The sequence below is a fragment of the Atractosteus spatula genome, chromosome 7 (genome assembly GCF_055471065.1).
Source record: "Atractosteus spatula isolate fAtrSpa1 chromosome 7, fAtrSpa1.hap1, whole genome shotgun sequence".
Classification (NCBI taxonomy): Eukaryota; Metazoa; Chordata; class Actinopteri; order Semionotiformes; family Lepisosteidae; genus Atractosteus; species Atractosteus spatula.
Genome location: NC_142712.1, coordinates 10,889,679 through 10,902,718, shown reverse-complemented (window position 1 = coordinate 10,902,718; position 13,040 = coordinate 10,889,679). Strand labels below are relative to the sequence as shown.

General features: G+C 35.1%; 1 protein-coding gene across 1 annotated transcript in view; it reads left to right on the top strand.

The window, feature by feature from the left end:
- The window catches only part of LOC148830456 (glutamate receptor 4), an 85,443-nt gene extending 76,866 nt beyond the window's left edge, over positions 1-8,577 (top strand). Inside the window, exons 14-16 of the mRNA XM_088921302.1 lie at positions 3,659-3,773; positions 5,481-5,615; positions 6,698-8,577. Of these exons, the coding sequence (XP_088777428.1) occupies positions 3,659-3,773; positions 5,481-5,615; positions 6,698-6,862 (415 nt within the window). The 3' untranslated portion in view covers positions 6,863-8,577. The remainder of the gene's footprint in view (positions 1-3,658; positions 3,774-5,480; positions 5,616-6,697) is intronic.
- The last annotated feature ends 4,463 nt before the right edge of the window (positions 8,578-13,040 follow it).

Here is a 13,040-nt window from a genome sequence, read left to right as displayed (position 1 = left end):
AAATTGTAAAACTCATATTTAAAACATTTGTGTGTGTCCTGTGATGGACTGGCATCCTGTCCAGAGTGCATCCTGCCTTCTGTCTGTTGTTTGCCAGGATGGGCTCTGGCTACTCTGTGACCCTGTATCGGAAGAAGCAGTGGATGGAGGGATGTACAGTAATAATAAAGTCAACAACAAAGCTTGTTAGGCATCTAACCAAATCATATGGAGGGATATTTAAAGCAATACTACATTCTTAAACACCATTAAATTCATAAATTATGGTGCCCTACAAACTGACTTGATTAGGGAAATAATTTGATTAGAGACAGAATGTTACAGAATCGTAATGCTAATGTGTCATGTAATGTACAGTAAATACTGTATAAGATATAAAGGCTTCTTGGTTTTTAAAGTAAAAATATGGCAGTCGAGATTATAGGATTCAATACAGAGCAATGGTGCCTTTCAGTGCATTAAAATGGTTTCTGTTAGTCATATCAGTGGGATATCAATATACATTACACTTTGTAAAAAGAACAGTTCTTGATCTGAAATTGACAGGTCCCATAGAGATTAAAGAAAATTTCCTGTATCATTTCTAGCAATTTGGTCTTCTGTGTCTTTAATCGGCTGTAACATACAGTAGTGAGTCATGAAAAGCCTCCTATTTATAAATTTCTTCTTCACTCTTTGAAAGGACAAGCAGCATTATAATTCAATGAAGGTCTGCCTTGCAAATTTTACCATGAAAAGGATTTTTCTCTTTTAGAAGAAAAGTAACTGACAGTGGACAATAGTTTCCTGAAGCCTTCAATTTCTGGAATTATAGTCTCCTGTCAATCACTTCTCTTAATCACGGGAAAATCATTTTTGAGGACTTAAGTCTTAGGTGTTATACTGGGCTGTTATGTTACATAGCCAGGCATCACTGCTGAAATTTAGTGATTTGGAAAGTTTTTTTTTTTCAGCTTTAGGGTGGTGTTCCTTTTTTTCTGTTTTTGATGTTGTTGCAAAATTAATTTTGACATGGCTTGCAATTCACTCTAAATAACCCTCTCTTGAACCCAGTGTATGAAAGTACTGAGCAGTGATTTGGAGCAAAATTTGAAACGTTTTTAAAAAACAGATAGTCTTCTTGTGGTTTGTGTTTCTTTTTCTTGTGTATACCTTTACTGGAATCTATGAATCCTTACTGTATAAGTTCTCAAGTATTTCAAAAGTGCAGAGTTACAGTATGTCTCAGAGCAGATTTTTGCCTTTTATTAATTGCAATGGAATGTTTTCTGATTATTATTCTCAATGATTTCCTTTTGTATAAAGAGTACCTGAAAACCACTATATATTTTAGGGTGAATTGCAATTAATTTAATTTTTCTTTTTTCATCTTCGTGTAAATATACAGAGACTAGATATTAATAAATACATGTTTGAGTTTAGTAAGAACACCAGTTAATATTGGCTTAGCACTCATTATAAATGAGGTTAATACTTTATGGTGCTGCCATTTGCTTAATGGAACACAGTAAAGCACTTTCTGTGGTTTCAGAAAAAAAGGGTAATCTTTCTGGACTTGGGCATCTATTCCATTATGCCGTGTCCCTGTTTGTATATTTACATACATATATGCAATTTTCATTTAATTAGAAAAAACACAATAGCAGTTGTCCTGTAGTACTGCCAGAAACGCTTATCTAATTGCACTAAGCCGTTTTTGTGAGTACTACATTCTGCACTTTTGTTTTACTGGGGTATTCCTACTATTATTATTTAAATCAATAACTTAATGTTTTTCAATTCGATGTGCATCAGATAGACAAATGAGGCATTAAGGATATTTGTATGTAATCTTACGCTTAAAGTGAATTCTTTTTTACTAATTCTGTCATTCCATCAGATTATAAGTAGCCTTCTTTGTCTGTGGTCTCCTCCAGTTAAGCCATCTATACATTGATCAGCTTGTGGCTGGAGCCAATGGATCCATAGGTTTTGTTTTCTTGTGACTGTCAGAGTATGTAATTTACTGACTAAGCGGTAATTCTAATTGCGTGTTATCTGCCCGTAATTATTGAGGCCTGTGTGTTCAATATTGCTGCACACTGTTAAAGAGTAAAATATTATTCTATAGCAAATTAACAGAGAGGTACAAAAATACACTGAAAAGCAGACATACCATGTCTTCTGACAAGAAATAAGAGTAACAGGTACAATAAGATTATGGCCTTGTGTCAAGCAAACATTGTTGGTAGCCATTTTTTGTTGGGTACATTTTATTTTAGAAGTGTAGTTGAAAAGTATAAAAGGAAAGGCTCTAACTTTGATTTTTCAGTTCAGAACCAGTGATGTCATGATATCACAGAGCTAACTGTTTGTGTTTATACTTTCTTGACACAGGTTGGCGAAGGCCTTGTATTAAAGAAGGATATCTGTCTCCTGGTGTTTCTGGAGATGACTAATATACAGCTCCTGCTTAACACCCAAAGAGAGTAGAACATTGGTTTATACTAAAACAGGCTCACTGTTTCTTTCATGCAGATAAGGCATTGGAAAACAAGCTGTATTGTTTTTTTAGGGAAATATTACACTATACATATTGTTTCTAAAAAAGAACAATATTCAGTAATTGAATTAGTGATGTTAACATTTACTGTATAATTTGGACTTTGTTATTTTGCTGTATGTAAGAGTATTTATTAAGAAGAGCTGTACGATTCACTACGGTCTTCCTTGATATACAGTAATGTGCTTTATTAAGAGGCTTCATTAAGGCTAGTCTTCAGCTGCAATACTTTATGCTGTTTTTCCTCTTACCCCCAACTGTGTGGGTAAAGGCAAATAAGATTTGCAGAAATGCATAATAGATTTTGATATTTTGATTTTGTCTTAAACTTTCTGTAATACTATGCAGTATATTCTAGCCATTGGCTTTAGTTCCTTACCTGCACTTTAACTTAAAGATTTGAGTCAGCTATATCTTCTGAGGCTCTCTAGTAATTCAGTTTCAGTAAAAGTTTCACTATTTTATAACAAAGCTAATGCTTAAAATAGATCAGAGTGTTTAAGAGTTTTATTTATTTTTTTATATTTTATTATAATTAATTTTTTATTTTCATAATTATAAAACTATTCAGCAATTTACTGTATCATCTTTGCAATCCTGACATACTGTGGCTATTCTTCAGTTTGCCAGTCCTGATATATTGTTTTTTTCTAGATGAATATCTTTCTCATACACTGCCTCAATTGAATTCTCTACAAATAATAATCCTCTTCTTGTGCATTTCTCTTGGATGCATTCCAGAATATCATCAGATTTAAGATTTCCCAATTATCTGTAAGAAGTCCATAGTATTAGAGCTGTACAGATCGTGTTGTGAATTTCTATGAAATTTAAAGCACACTTCCAAGAACAAAAAAAAGCAGCTTCTGATTATTTGACTGTTTTCGTCTTGAAACAAGGGCTGGACAACTGCAGATGAACCTTGGATGTCTTGTTTAGAGAGCAGAAACAAAAGTAAACAGTTGACCAAATGTAAAAAAAAAAAATCAGTCAAGACTTGAGCACAAAAGAGGGGTTTATTTCGAGTGAGGCAGACTAACAGAGCTTTCCACCCATGTCCTTTCTATATCCTTAATGGCTGTTCATTTTCTGACAAATATGTTTTATCGTTTCAAGAAATGCTGTTAACCTCGCAGTATTAAAACTGAATGAACAAGGCCTGTTGGACAAATTGAAAAACAAATGGTGGTACGACAAAGGAGAATGTGGCAGCGGAGGAGGTGACTCCAAGGTTAGCCTCAATGTCACCAAGTGCGGGTAAACAGTATCTAGAGTAATTGGTGCATCTGCTGTGGCGCCACACAAGAACCAGTCTCACGGTGTTAGACCCCAAGACTTTCAGACCATAAAGTAGAGCAATTACTGTCAAAGCAAAAGTATTCGCCGTAATTGTTGCCACTTTCCTCGGCACTATGGAGTTTTAAAAGCTGAATAAATACCTTTATTTTAGGGAGGGGGGTGAAATGTAATCAGTTTTGCTTTCAAATAGCCTACTCCTGAGGGTATTCATCAAAATGAGGTAAGCATTAAAACCTTTATTTAACTATTCAGTTATGTGTTTGTCATTGAATGCCTTGCGAATAATTTTGGGTTCACAGTAATTGCCTACATTTCTTCCAAAATAGGCCACAGCAGTATGTGCCCGTTACCTAAAGCGATGGAGCAGGTCCCATTCATGTGTCTGTAAATATAACCTAGGCCCGTCTGCATACAGACATGTACTCTGTGGGGCCTCTGCTCTGTCACTTTGCAGTACTATTCTATGTAGTTTTAATTGAATAACATAAAATAACATATATGATGTTATTTATGTTATTTTCCACGTGAAGAACTCCCGTAAACCTTGCCGTTTTGAAACTCAGTGAATCAGGAGTCTTAGACAAGCTGAAAAACAAATGGTGGTACGATAAAGGGGAATGTGGACCCAAGGACTCTGGAAGTAAGGTCAGTCGCTGCAGTTTGGGACCTACTGTTGTAATGCACAAACCAGTTAAGGGAATACATACAGTAGGTGCAGTTTTGAGAGATTAAGATATACAGCAGGGATATCACAAGGCATGCACCATTTCCACATAAATCGTATATACAGAGTAGGTATAAAGTACAATTAATGCTTTCACTTACTGTAATTCCTTACACTCATGAAAATAAAATTTGAGACCTCTTACACTGTTATCATCACATTTTTTTCACCTCAGGTATGTAAAACAGGCCATTATTAAGTGAATGATAATCTAGCAGCACAATTACTTTAAAAGCCAGACTCACCAAGCAGACACGTTACACAGTTAAAGTATTTTTTAAGTACAGTGTTTCGAAATAGTTATCTGCAGTGATAGAGTACATATGGAGTATATACTGTACTAGTAGTGTTGTTAATTTCTTGTAATATCTCATACATTTCTCATAATATTTGATATAAAATGTGTCCTATTTGTAGAATAAATCATGCTTTTAAGTTTTATTATGTAAGTAAATGTAAATGTACATTGGTAAATGGGTATATGTAAAATTATTATACTTGACTAAACTTCTACAGTATTGATTCAATAGGTAGATTAATTTCTAAAGTTATGTAAAGAGTGGTTATTTTACTGTCTAAACACAGAGGGCTAGTACACTGACAATCTTAACAAAGCCCACAAAAAACTGTAATTATATTACTCTCTCTTTAATCAGTGTTAATACAGTAAGTGCAGGTATTGTACTAAGTAGAAGTTATAATAATGGTTACATCATTCAGGGTTGTAAATAGTTTTTGTTTTGTTTATAGAAGTATTATAGTCATGGTAGCAGACAGGGCCAATTGTTAAATGATAAGCTTTTTCTCAGTTTTACTGTAAACTAGCACAGGCTGTATATCATGGTCTTTGTTTTTATCATGCTCTCACTGAACTATTGCTGGCACTACTAATTGGTTGCATCCCTGTTTCTATAGGACAAGACAAGTGCTCTAAGCCTCAGTAACGTGGCTGGCGTCTTCTACATTCTGGTTGGAGGTCTGGGCTTGGCCATGCTGGTGGCTCTGATAGAGTTCTGTTACAAGTCCAGAGCAGAAGCCAAGAGAATGAAGGTGGAACCGAATGCACAGAATTTTAGTCCCAGTCCTTCGCAGAGTACCCAGAATTTAGCCACTTATAGAGAAGGTTACAACGTATACGGAACCGAGAGTGTTAAAATATAGGGGTAGGATTTAGGGTCTCCTATAGTAAGTGGGGTGATGCATTTATCGTAATGCATAGTGTTGTGACCTTGTGAGTAGTGGTAAAAGCTTCTTATTTTTTAAGTTTTAGATTTTTTTTTGTTTTAAATTGCTTTCCTCCAGAGCTCTCTGGAGGAGACTTGCAGAATGCAACTTTGGTTCCGTTGTCTGGCTGCAGATGATGTGTATGCTCTTTACTATTACTAATAGGCACCTGCATTGCATAGTTTTTATATTTCCATTTAAAAAAAAAGTGGCTCACTGATTTCTGGAGAAAATAAATAAAAGAGCAAAAAATAATCAAATCAATAGATACATCTGATGTCATCGGTTTCAAACAGCTTCTTCAATTTATACTAAGATTTCTTCATAAATACCAGAGTGATACATGTAATAATGTAGCAAAAAATAATAAGTTTTTTTTTAAGTCTGAGGTTGTTGTAAGAATTAGAATTTCTGTCTTCAGCCTGAATTGCATGCTATGTCTATTGTCATAATAAACATTCAGTAAAATTTGAGCTCCACTACTATTGTAGTTACAGAACCTCTTCAGGTAAGCGTAATATATCCCACAAACAGTAAAAAGTTAATAACATCTATCAGTTCTAGGGCATATTGATAAATACAGTATGAAAGCCTCAGGTTTGGTGAGGTAAATTATAACCTTTCTTGAGGAAACACCTGTCAAATAAATGTCATGTTTTGTGTCGTTATTTTTGTTTTAACAGAATGGCATGAACTTTAGGAATGCAGATGTCTAAAATATATGTTTTTTTGTTTGTTTTTGGTGTTTGTTGTTGCCTGCCTTCTCTTATTTATGTTAATTGTTTCTTTCCAGGAGATCGTATGAAAACTAATTTGATTTTTTTTTTGCTCTGTCTACCCCCACCCATCCCTGTCCTCTCCTGTCCCCCCCTGTCCCCCCTCCACCCCTGACTTCCCTTCCACCCTAGCTAACCTTCACTGAAGCCATGCGAAATAAGGCCAGGCTATCTATCACCGGGAGCGTGGGAGAAAATGGCCGAGTGCTGACCCCGGACTGCCCCAAGGCTGTTCACACAGGACCCTCCCAAAGACAAAGTTCAGGACTGGCTGTGGTTTCCTCGGAGTATCAATGAAAACCAAAAATAATCTAGTGCCTTATCACAGAACAAAAAAAAAACAATAAATGAACGTATAAATACAAATTAGGAGGAAGAAAAACGATGCAATGTGGGTGGCTAATGGGAACACAGCACAGACCGACAACAGCAGAAAAATCGACGTTGAGTTCACCGCTGTATTCCAGCCAGGAGAAGCACTTCACCACAGATGACACTCTCGGGAACTCAATGCATGAGCTCCGCTCAGGACGCCAAGATTCAGACCTTATATCAGGACAAAACCATTAACTGGCGGAAGGAAGAGAAACACAACGACCAGAAAACTGTACTCGAAACACAAACTGTGCTAATAAGCATTTTGCCATTAACTGTGTGGAAAAAAAATGAACATGCTTGTTAAAACAGCTGGCTTTAGTCTTGACAAAACAACGCAGAGGTTCAATGAACATATTAGCCTACAACTCACCGAATATCCATAACTTGACATGGGTACTGATGCCCGGTTGTGCTGGGATTAAAATAATATTAATATTAATAATAAAGAAATAATCACTATACTGTGATGTGAGGAAAAATAAATATGTACATTCTGTGAAAAAAAAACTAAAGAAATTATTTACATTGTCTTTTAAAAAGAGCGAAGATACTGTAAAACATGCTTGCTTTTTAACTGATGTAAATAACTCAGTAGTGAACACATTTCTCTTTTATAACCATCTTAGGAAATAATTCATTGCAATAATGGATATAAGATGAGGTCACTGTAATTAAAAATATGAGAGAATCTTTTTTTATATATATCTATATATAAAAGAACATGGACACCATCATGTTTGCTGTGTCATTTCCTCTGTTACATTTAATGTTCCACAGCTTACATCTGTCTCACTCCACACTGAATGTTAATGCAAACAACACACATCTTCACCACACAGCCAAGCACAGGTTGCAAGCTGGACATGTTACAGATATTAATTATCTAGTTCTGTGTATTACTAAGTTGTGGTTTTTGTACCCACCAATTGAGAATAAAACTAAACCATTCTTACAATAGTCACAGTTCTTGCTGTCTGTAGTCTGCTAACTACTGTATATGTTGATTGTACGTTTCTATTTTAAAGCCTATTAACATTTAAGCTGATTTAAAAAAAAGAAAGTTTTATTTTTTCATTAAAGCAACTGTATTAGAGTTTAAGACTGAAATAATTTTTAATAAAAGTAGGCACTGTTGTAGTTTTTGCAGCCATGGCTGAAGTGAAGCTTGCTGCTTTAGCCCACAACTTTAAACACTGTGTATTTCTTTTTTTTTTCTTTTAAATATTTTTAACACCTGCACAAGGGACGTCCTAAAAATAGAATACTGTAGAAAACATTACTCTCCCCTGTTTATATTGTGGTCTAGTAGGAATTTCAGTGTATCCGAATGGGTTATCAGCTGCCACTCTCTGTACTCTCATCTTTCCCCATATTCTCTTTCCTTTCACCTGGAATTTGAAAGAACTTTAAATCATGTTGGTGTCAAATGAGTTCCAATGTTTTATTTTCTGAGCTAACTCTAACCCTCAGACAGGAGGAGTGTTTTGTTTCGTCAGTAATTATGAAGGCTAAGGCCAGATCTGAGATTACCCAGACCAAGCTCTGTGACTTTGACACACGTCTGTGTAAACTAACCTGCTTGGCATCTTACTTTGGCTTTGACTGGATTTTTTTTTTCAGTAAACTATAAAATCTCATTGTATGGTCTTTGTGTCTCTTTGACTGCTTCATTTGGAAGAAGAACTAAGAATACACGCAACTGAGTTAATGTGTGTTTTTTTTTGTTGTTGTTTCTGGATTTGCTGTTTAAATCCCTAGCTGATCTAACCCAGTTCTGTAAACTGTTGTTAACTGTGTAATTGATTTTTTTAAGAATGTGCCAACGTGTGCCTCCAATACACAGATTTGCTGGACTGAGGAGCACTAACCATATTACACTGCAATCAGTGCTCTCAGGACTTAATCAGGAACGTGATTGGTTTGCCTTTGTCTTCCACTGTGTGTAAAGGTCCCTGTGATTGAGTGTAGTCTTTGGAGTCTCTTGACAACTTCATAGATTCACCAGGCAGAAACAGAATGCTTCTAAGCATGCCGATCTGAGGAAGTTTCATTTTCCCATTAGTTTCTATGTGCGCTGCAGAGATTAAACAAACTTAATACGGGAAAGCAAAACCTTGGTTTTAAAAATGTACATAAATTTGGCTTCTAGGATTGGTGACACAGTACAATTTAATGTCTGTTTCCAATCGTTGGACCAGTTAGCTATTAAAAATTAAATGGCCTCTTCTCATCTTATCAACTTTCTATGGTTCTTAGAATGGAAACTTTCAACATCTTCTTTAGTTTTACACTAAAGCACCTTGCTTGAAAATCTTTAGAAAATGAATCAATTTGTTTGCTCAATATTCTGACAACACTTTATGCATTATTGCTTGTGGTACACTAGGTGTTGTGTTGATGTGTTTCTGAAAATTTACGAAGATGAAGGGACATTACAGTTTTTCTGAACTTCGCAAATAGTACTTTGTTTTAAGTTATCTGTGAGATGTTAGTATTGTGATGTATAAATACAGTTGTGTATGTTTCTTAATAATAGCTGCATATTTCAAAATTTGACCATTTTTAAAGCAGTTCTCCTAATATGCAAATACACATTTGTGAATTAATACCGGCATTTTACACAGCATATTTGATTTAGTTAAGAATTAAAAATTAATATAAAATTAATAAGGGACCGTATTATGTACAAAATCGAAGAGCACAGGTGTTTACCTTTTTAACAATGTATCTCCATTTTACTTTGTAACATTTATAAAGCCATACTGTATATGAAGGAAGGTATTGTTTTCTTTGTTGTTGAATTATAGAGTATTCTATAATTCTAAATCACAGGATTTAATGAGTATGATGTGAATGCTTTTTAATGTATAGTTATAACTTAACTCTGACCATGTTCCTGCCACGTTCAGAATACAATCCTAAAAGCCTCTTGCCTATCTATATGTGCTATTTTAGAGACACTGGGACTAGAATGGGCGCATTATAGCAGGTTTTCCATTGTTTGGAGTTATCAAAATGGAGGATAAGTGATTAAAATCAAAGTGGAAGATTAAAGAGTATAGAAGGTACTGAAAATAGTCAAATTACCTTTTAGTTGAATGTAAATATAACCATGTCAAAAGCAACTCATGTTCTGACAAAAATAGTAAGAAACTGGTTTTGTTAGACATATTACTTATTTTAGTTGTGGTATATTTCTTGTTCAAATTATTTCAAACATTATTGAATTTAGACTAGTATTGAACCTTCACTTCCACCTTTGTTTTACAGCTTACTGCATAATAAAGGTACAAATATTGTGAATCACATTGGCAGCAAACATGAGAAACAAGAATCAGGAAAAGGTAAGACTTGCAGTGTTTTTTAACATCTGTTTGTTCTGATACAAATTTAAATAGCTCATGTGATTTGAAACATCCTTCAATTATGAGCAAGTTTGCACATAATTATTTTGCTCCATTTTTCTTTTTCAATCTGGTCAACCTCTCTTGTAGTTTACAATTTGTTTAAGACTGAAGGGATAGTGGGATTAAAATTTAGGAATGTTTCTTTTTTTGAGAGAAAGAAGACAGGCAAGTATGCACCTAAACCGGCACTTTTAAAATAGCAAAATGAAATAAATTTTTGTGTTCTGCATTAAAACTTGAATTACAAAGTGTTAAGGCTTTTGTTCCAATCCATTCCACCTTGGACAAACTTCCCAATTCAATTGTGTTCCTGAATACATTGAAAGCTAATCACATACTATAACACTACCACTTAGAACATTACAGTACCCAAGAAATATATTGAACCAAAACACATTCATATCAGCATGATAGATAGTTCTTTTAGAGAAATAAATAGCAAACCGATTTGCAGCCTAAACATTTTATTGTTCAGTGACATTTTAATAATTGTTTCTACAGCTGTACTTAAAATGAATAATGGAGGCATGCTTACAGAGCTATTCAGAAAATGATGCACAACAATATCTGCAATGAAAACTTAAAGGCAATGAAATGTGGAGATGAGCTCAGATAAACATTTAGCTAATAAGGGGTTACCATGAGCTGGTCTCAAAGTCTTCTTCTATAAATTATGATTCATATTTCCATCACTTCATTTAGAAAAATGCTAAAAAACATTTTGTTATTTTTGACAATGATTTTATTAATGTTTGAAAACTTCATGCACAAAATTATTTTGTGTCACATAAATAAAAGCAACTTGGACATTTTCTCTCTCTGCCTGATGCTGTAGTCATCCAGTTTTTTAATGGCCTGCACCAGCTAAGTGCACCTATTTTTTATTCATGAATTTATTGAAGACCAGGTAGGAAATAACCTAATAAGATGTTTAAAACATATTCATAGATTGAATATATATTGAGCATCAAAAGAATCTTGTAACCACAACAATAACAAATGTAGTAAATTAATCAGAAAAATAAAATTGTTTTTGTAGCAAGTGCACTGCCATATTAAAGAGGCATAGCATTTTGCGGATCCACATTTGTCATTAAACACGTTGAAGAAAAAGGGAGTCTGCTGTGAATGTCACAGGCTAGTAGCATGTGTCTCCACTATTGGTCACAATGTAAGCTGTACATATGGACACGTTCTGCACCAGATTGCAGATATTATCTAATGGGTTTCTGTCCCATTCTTCTGACATAGACTGGGTACACATGTGTCTGTTCACTGGTCTCTGAGCCCTACATGTAAGATTTGACCCTGGTTCAGCTCATAAATATTTAGGGGGGCTCAGGTCTGGTATAAGAGGCATTACTGTCACATTCTCATCTTGCAAGAAAAACATTGTTACACAGGCACTTGTTGTTCTGCTGGAATATTGTTTTGTCACGATAAGAACACAAGAATATGAAGCAGGACTTGATCAATGTTGAACAGTCAGTGTCCACACGCACGATGCTCCTGGATCTTGGTATGGGGCTGTGATTCCTGGTCTCCTTGATTGTGTCATTTTCAGACTATGTTTTGTTGCAACATCTTGCCAGGCTAGAAATTGTCGTGCTTGAACTCCCCAGTGTCCTAACTCCCTCCAGCCTGAAGCATACTGATGGCATGAAGACATTTTCTTCCCTTTCTTTTTTTCTTTATCACCAAGTTTCACATTCAACGGGTAAAAAACATCTCATTACTCGTGACAACTCTCTCACCACATAATCACTTGAAGGTGATTCTGTGGTTATGCCACAAAGTGTAACTCTAGTGTACAATGGTCAGTCATGAATAAATAAATCAAAATGATGCAACAAAATAATCAGTACTAATATACTAATAATAGTGTAGTTGCATGGGCATTTTTTGACTGTACTGTAGTATTGCACAAACTAATTTCCCAAGAATACATGATAGGGGGGCAGGGATGATGACATGGGCAGGAGTGTCAATTTGCTCCAGACTTCACCTGTATTGATGGGTGACAATCTGATTGCATGATGCTACATTGATCAGGCCCTGGGCCTTCACCTGCTGCCCCCTGACATGAACACACTCCAATACAACAATACACACCTCCATCCATTGGCTTCGTAGCAGGATGGGAACGTCTTAGTTTTACCATAAATGCCCTGCTTATCCGATTTGATCCCTTGAACATTTCTTAAATGAGATGGGTTGACATACAGTATGGTATCTAATGAATGCAGACCAGAAAAAAGGCACATGACTGTCAAGACTTGACACTAATGGAACAGAATCCCACAAGTACAGTATCTACAACCTTGTGCACATGATGCAGTGTACGGCTTGTATTGCTTTCAACAGTAGCCACACACCCTACTAGTGAATTTCATGTTAATGTTAATGTGCATTGCAAATTTTAACTGCTGCGTGTCATGTCTGTTTAAAAAATATCAGTGCATAGACTCATTAAAAGTTTGACATTTTCCTCATTTTTGTTCCATTGTTGCTGGCATAAGCGATACTTCTTGTGATTATATAAATTATGAAAAAGTAGCATACAAAACCATCCAAACTGATCAATAACAGTTCACTCCTTGTTTTGTTTTTTTAATCATGTTACAAAAAACATGTTTTAAAGAAAATCAATGCACGTTTTTTATAATCTAATTTGGTAAAAGTTCAAGGCT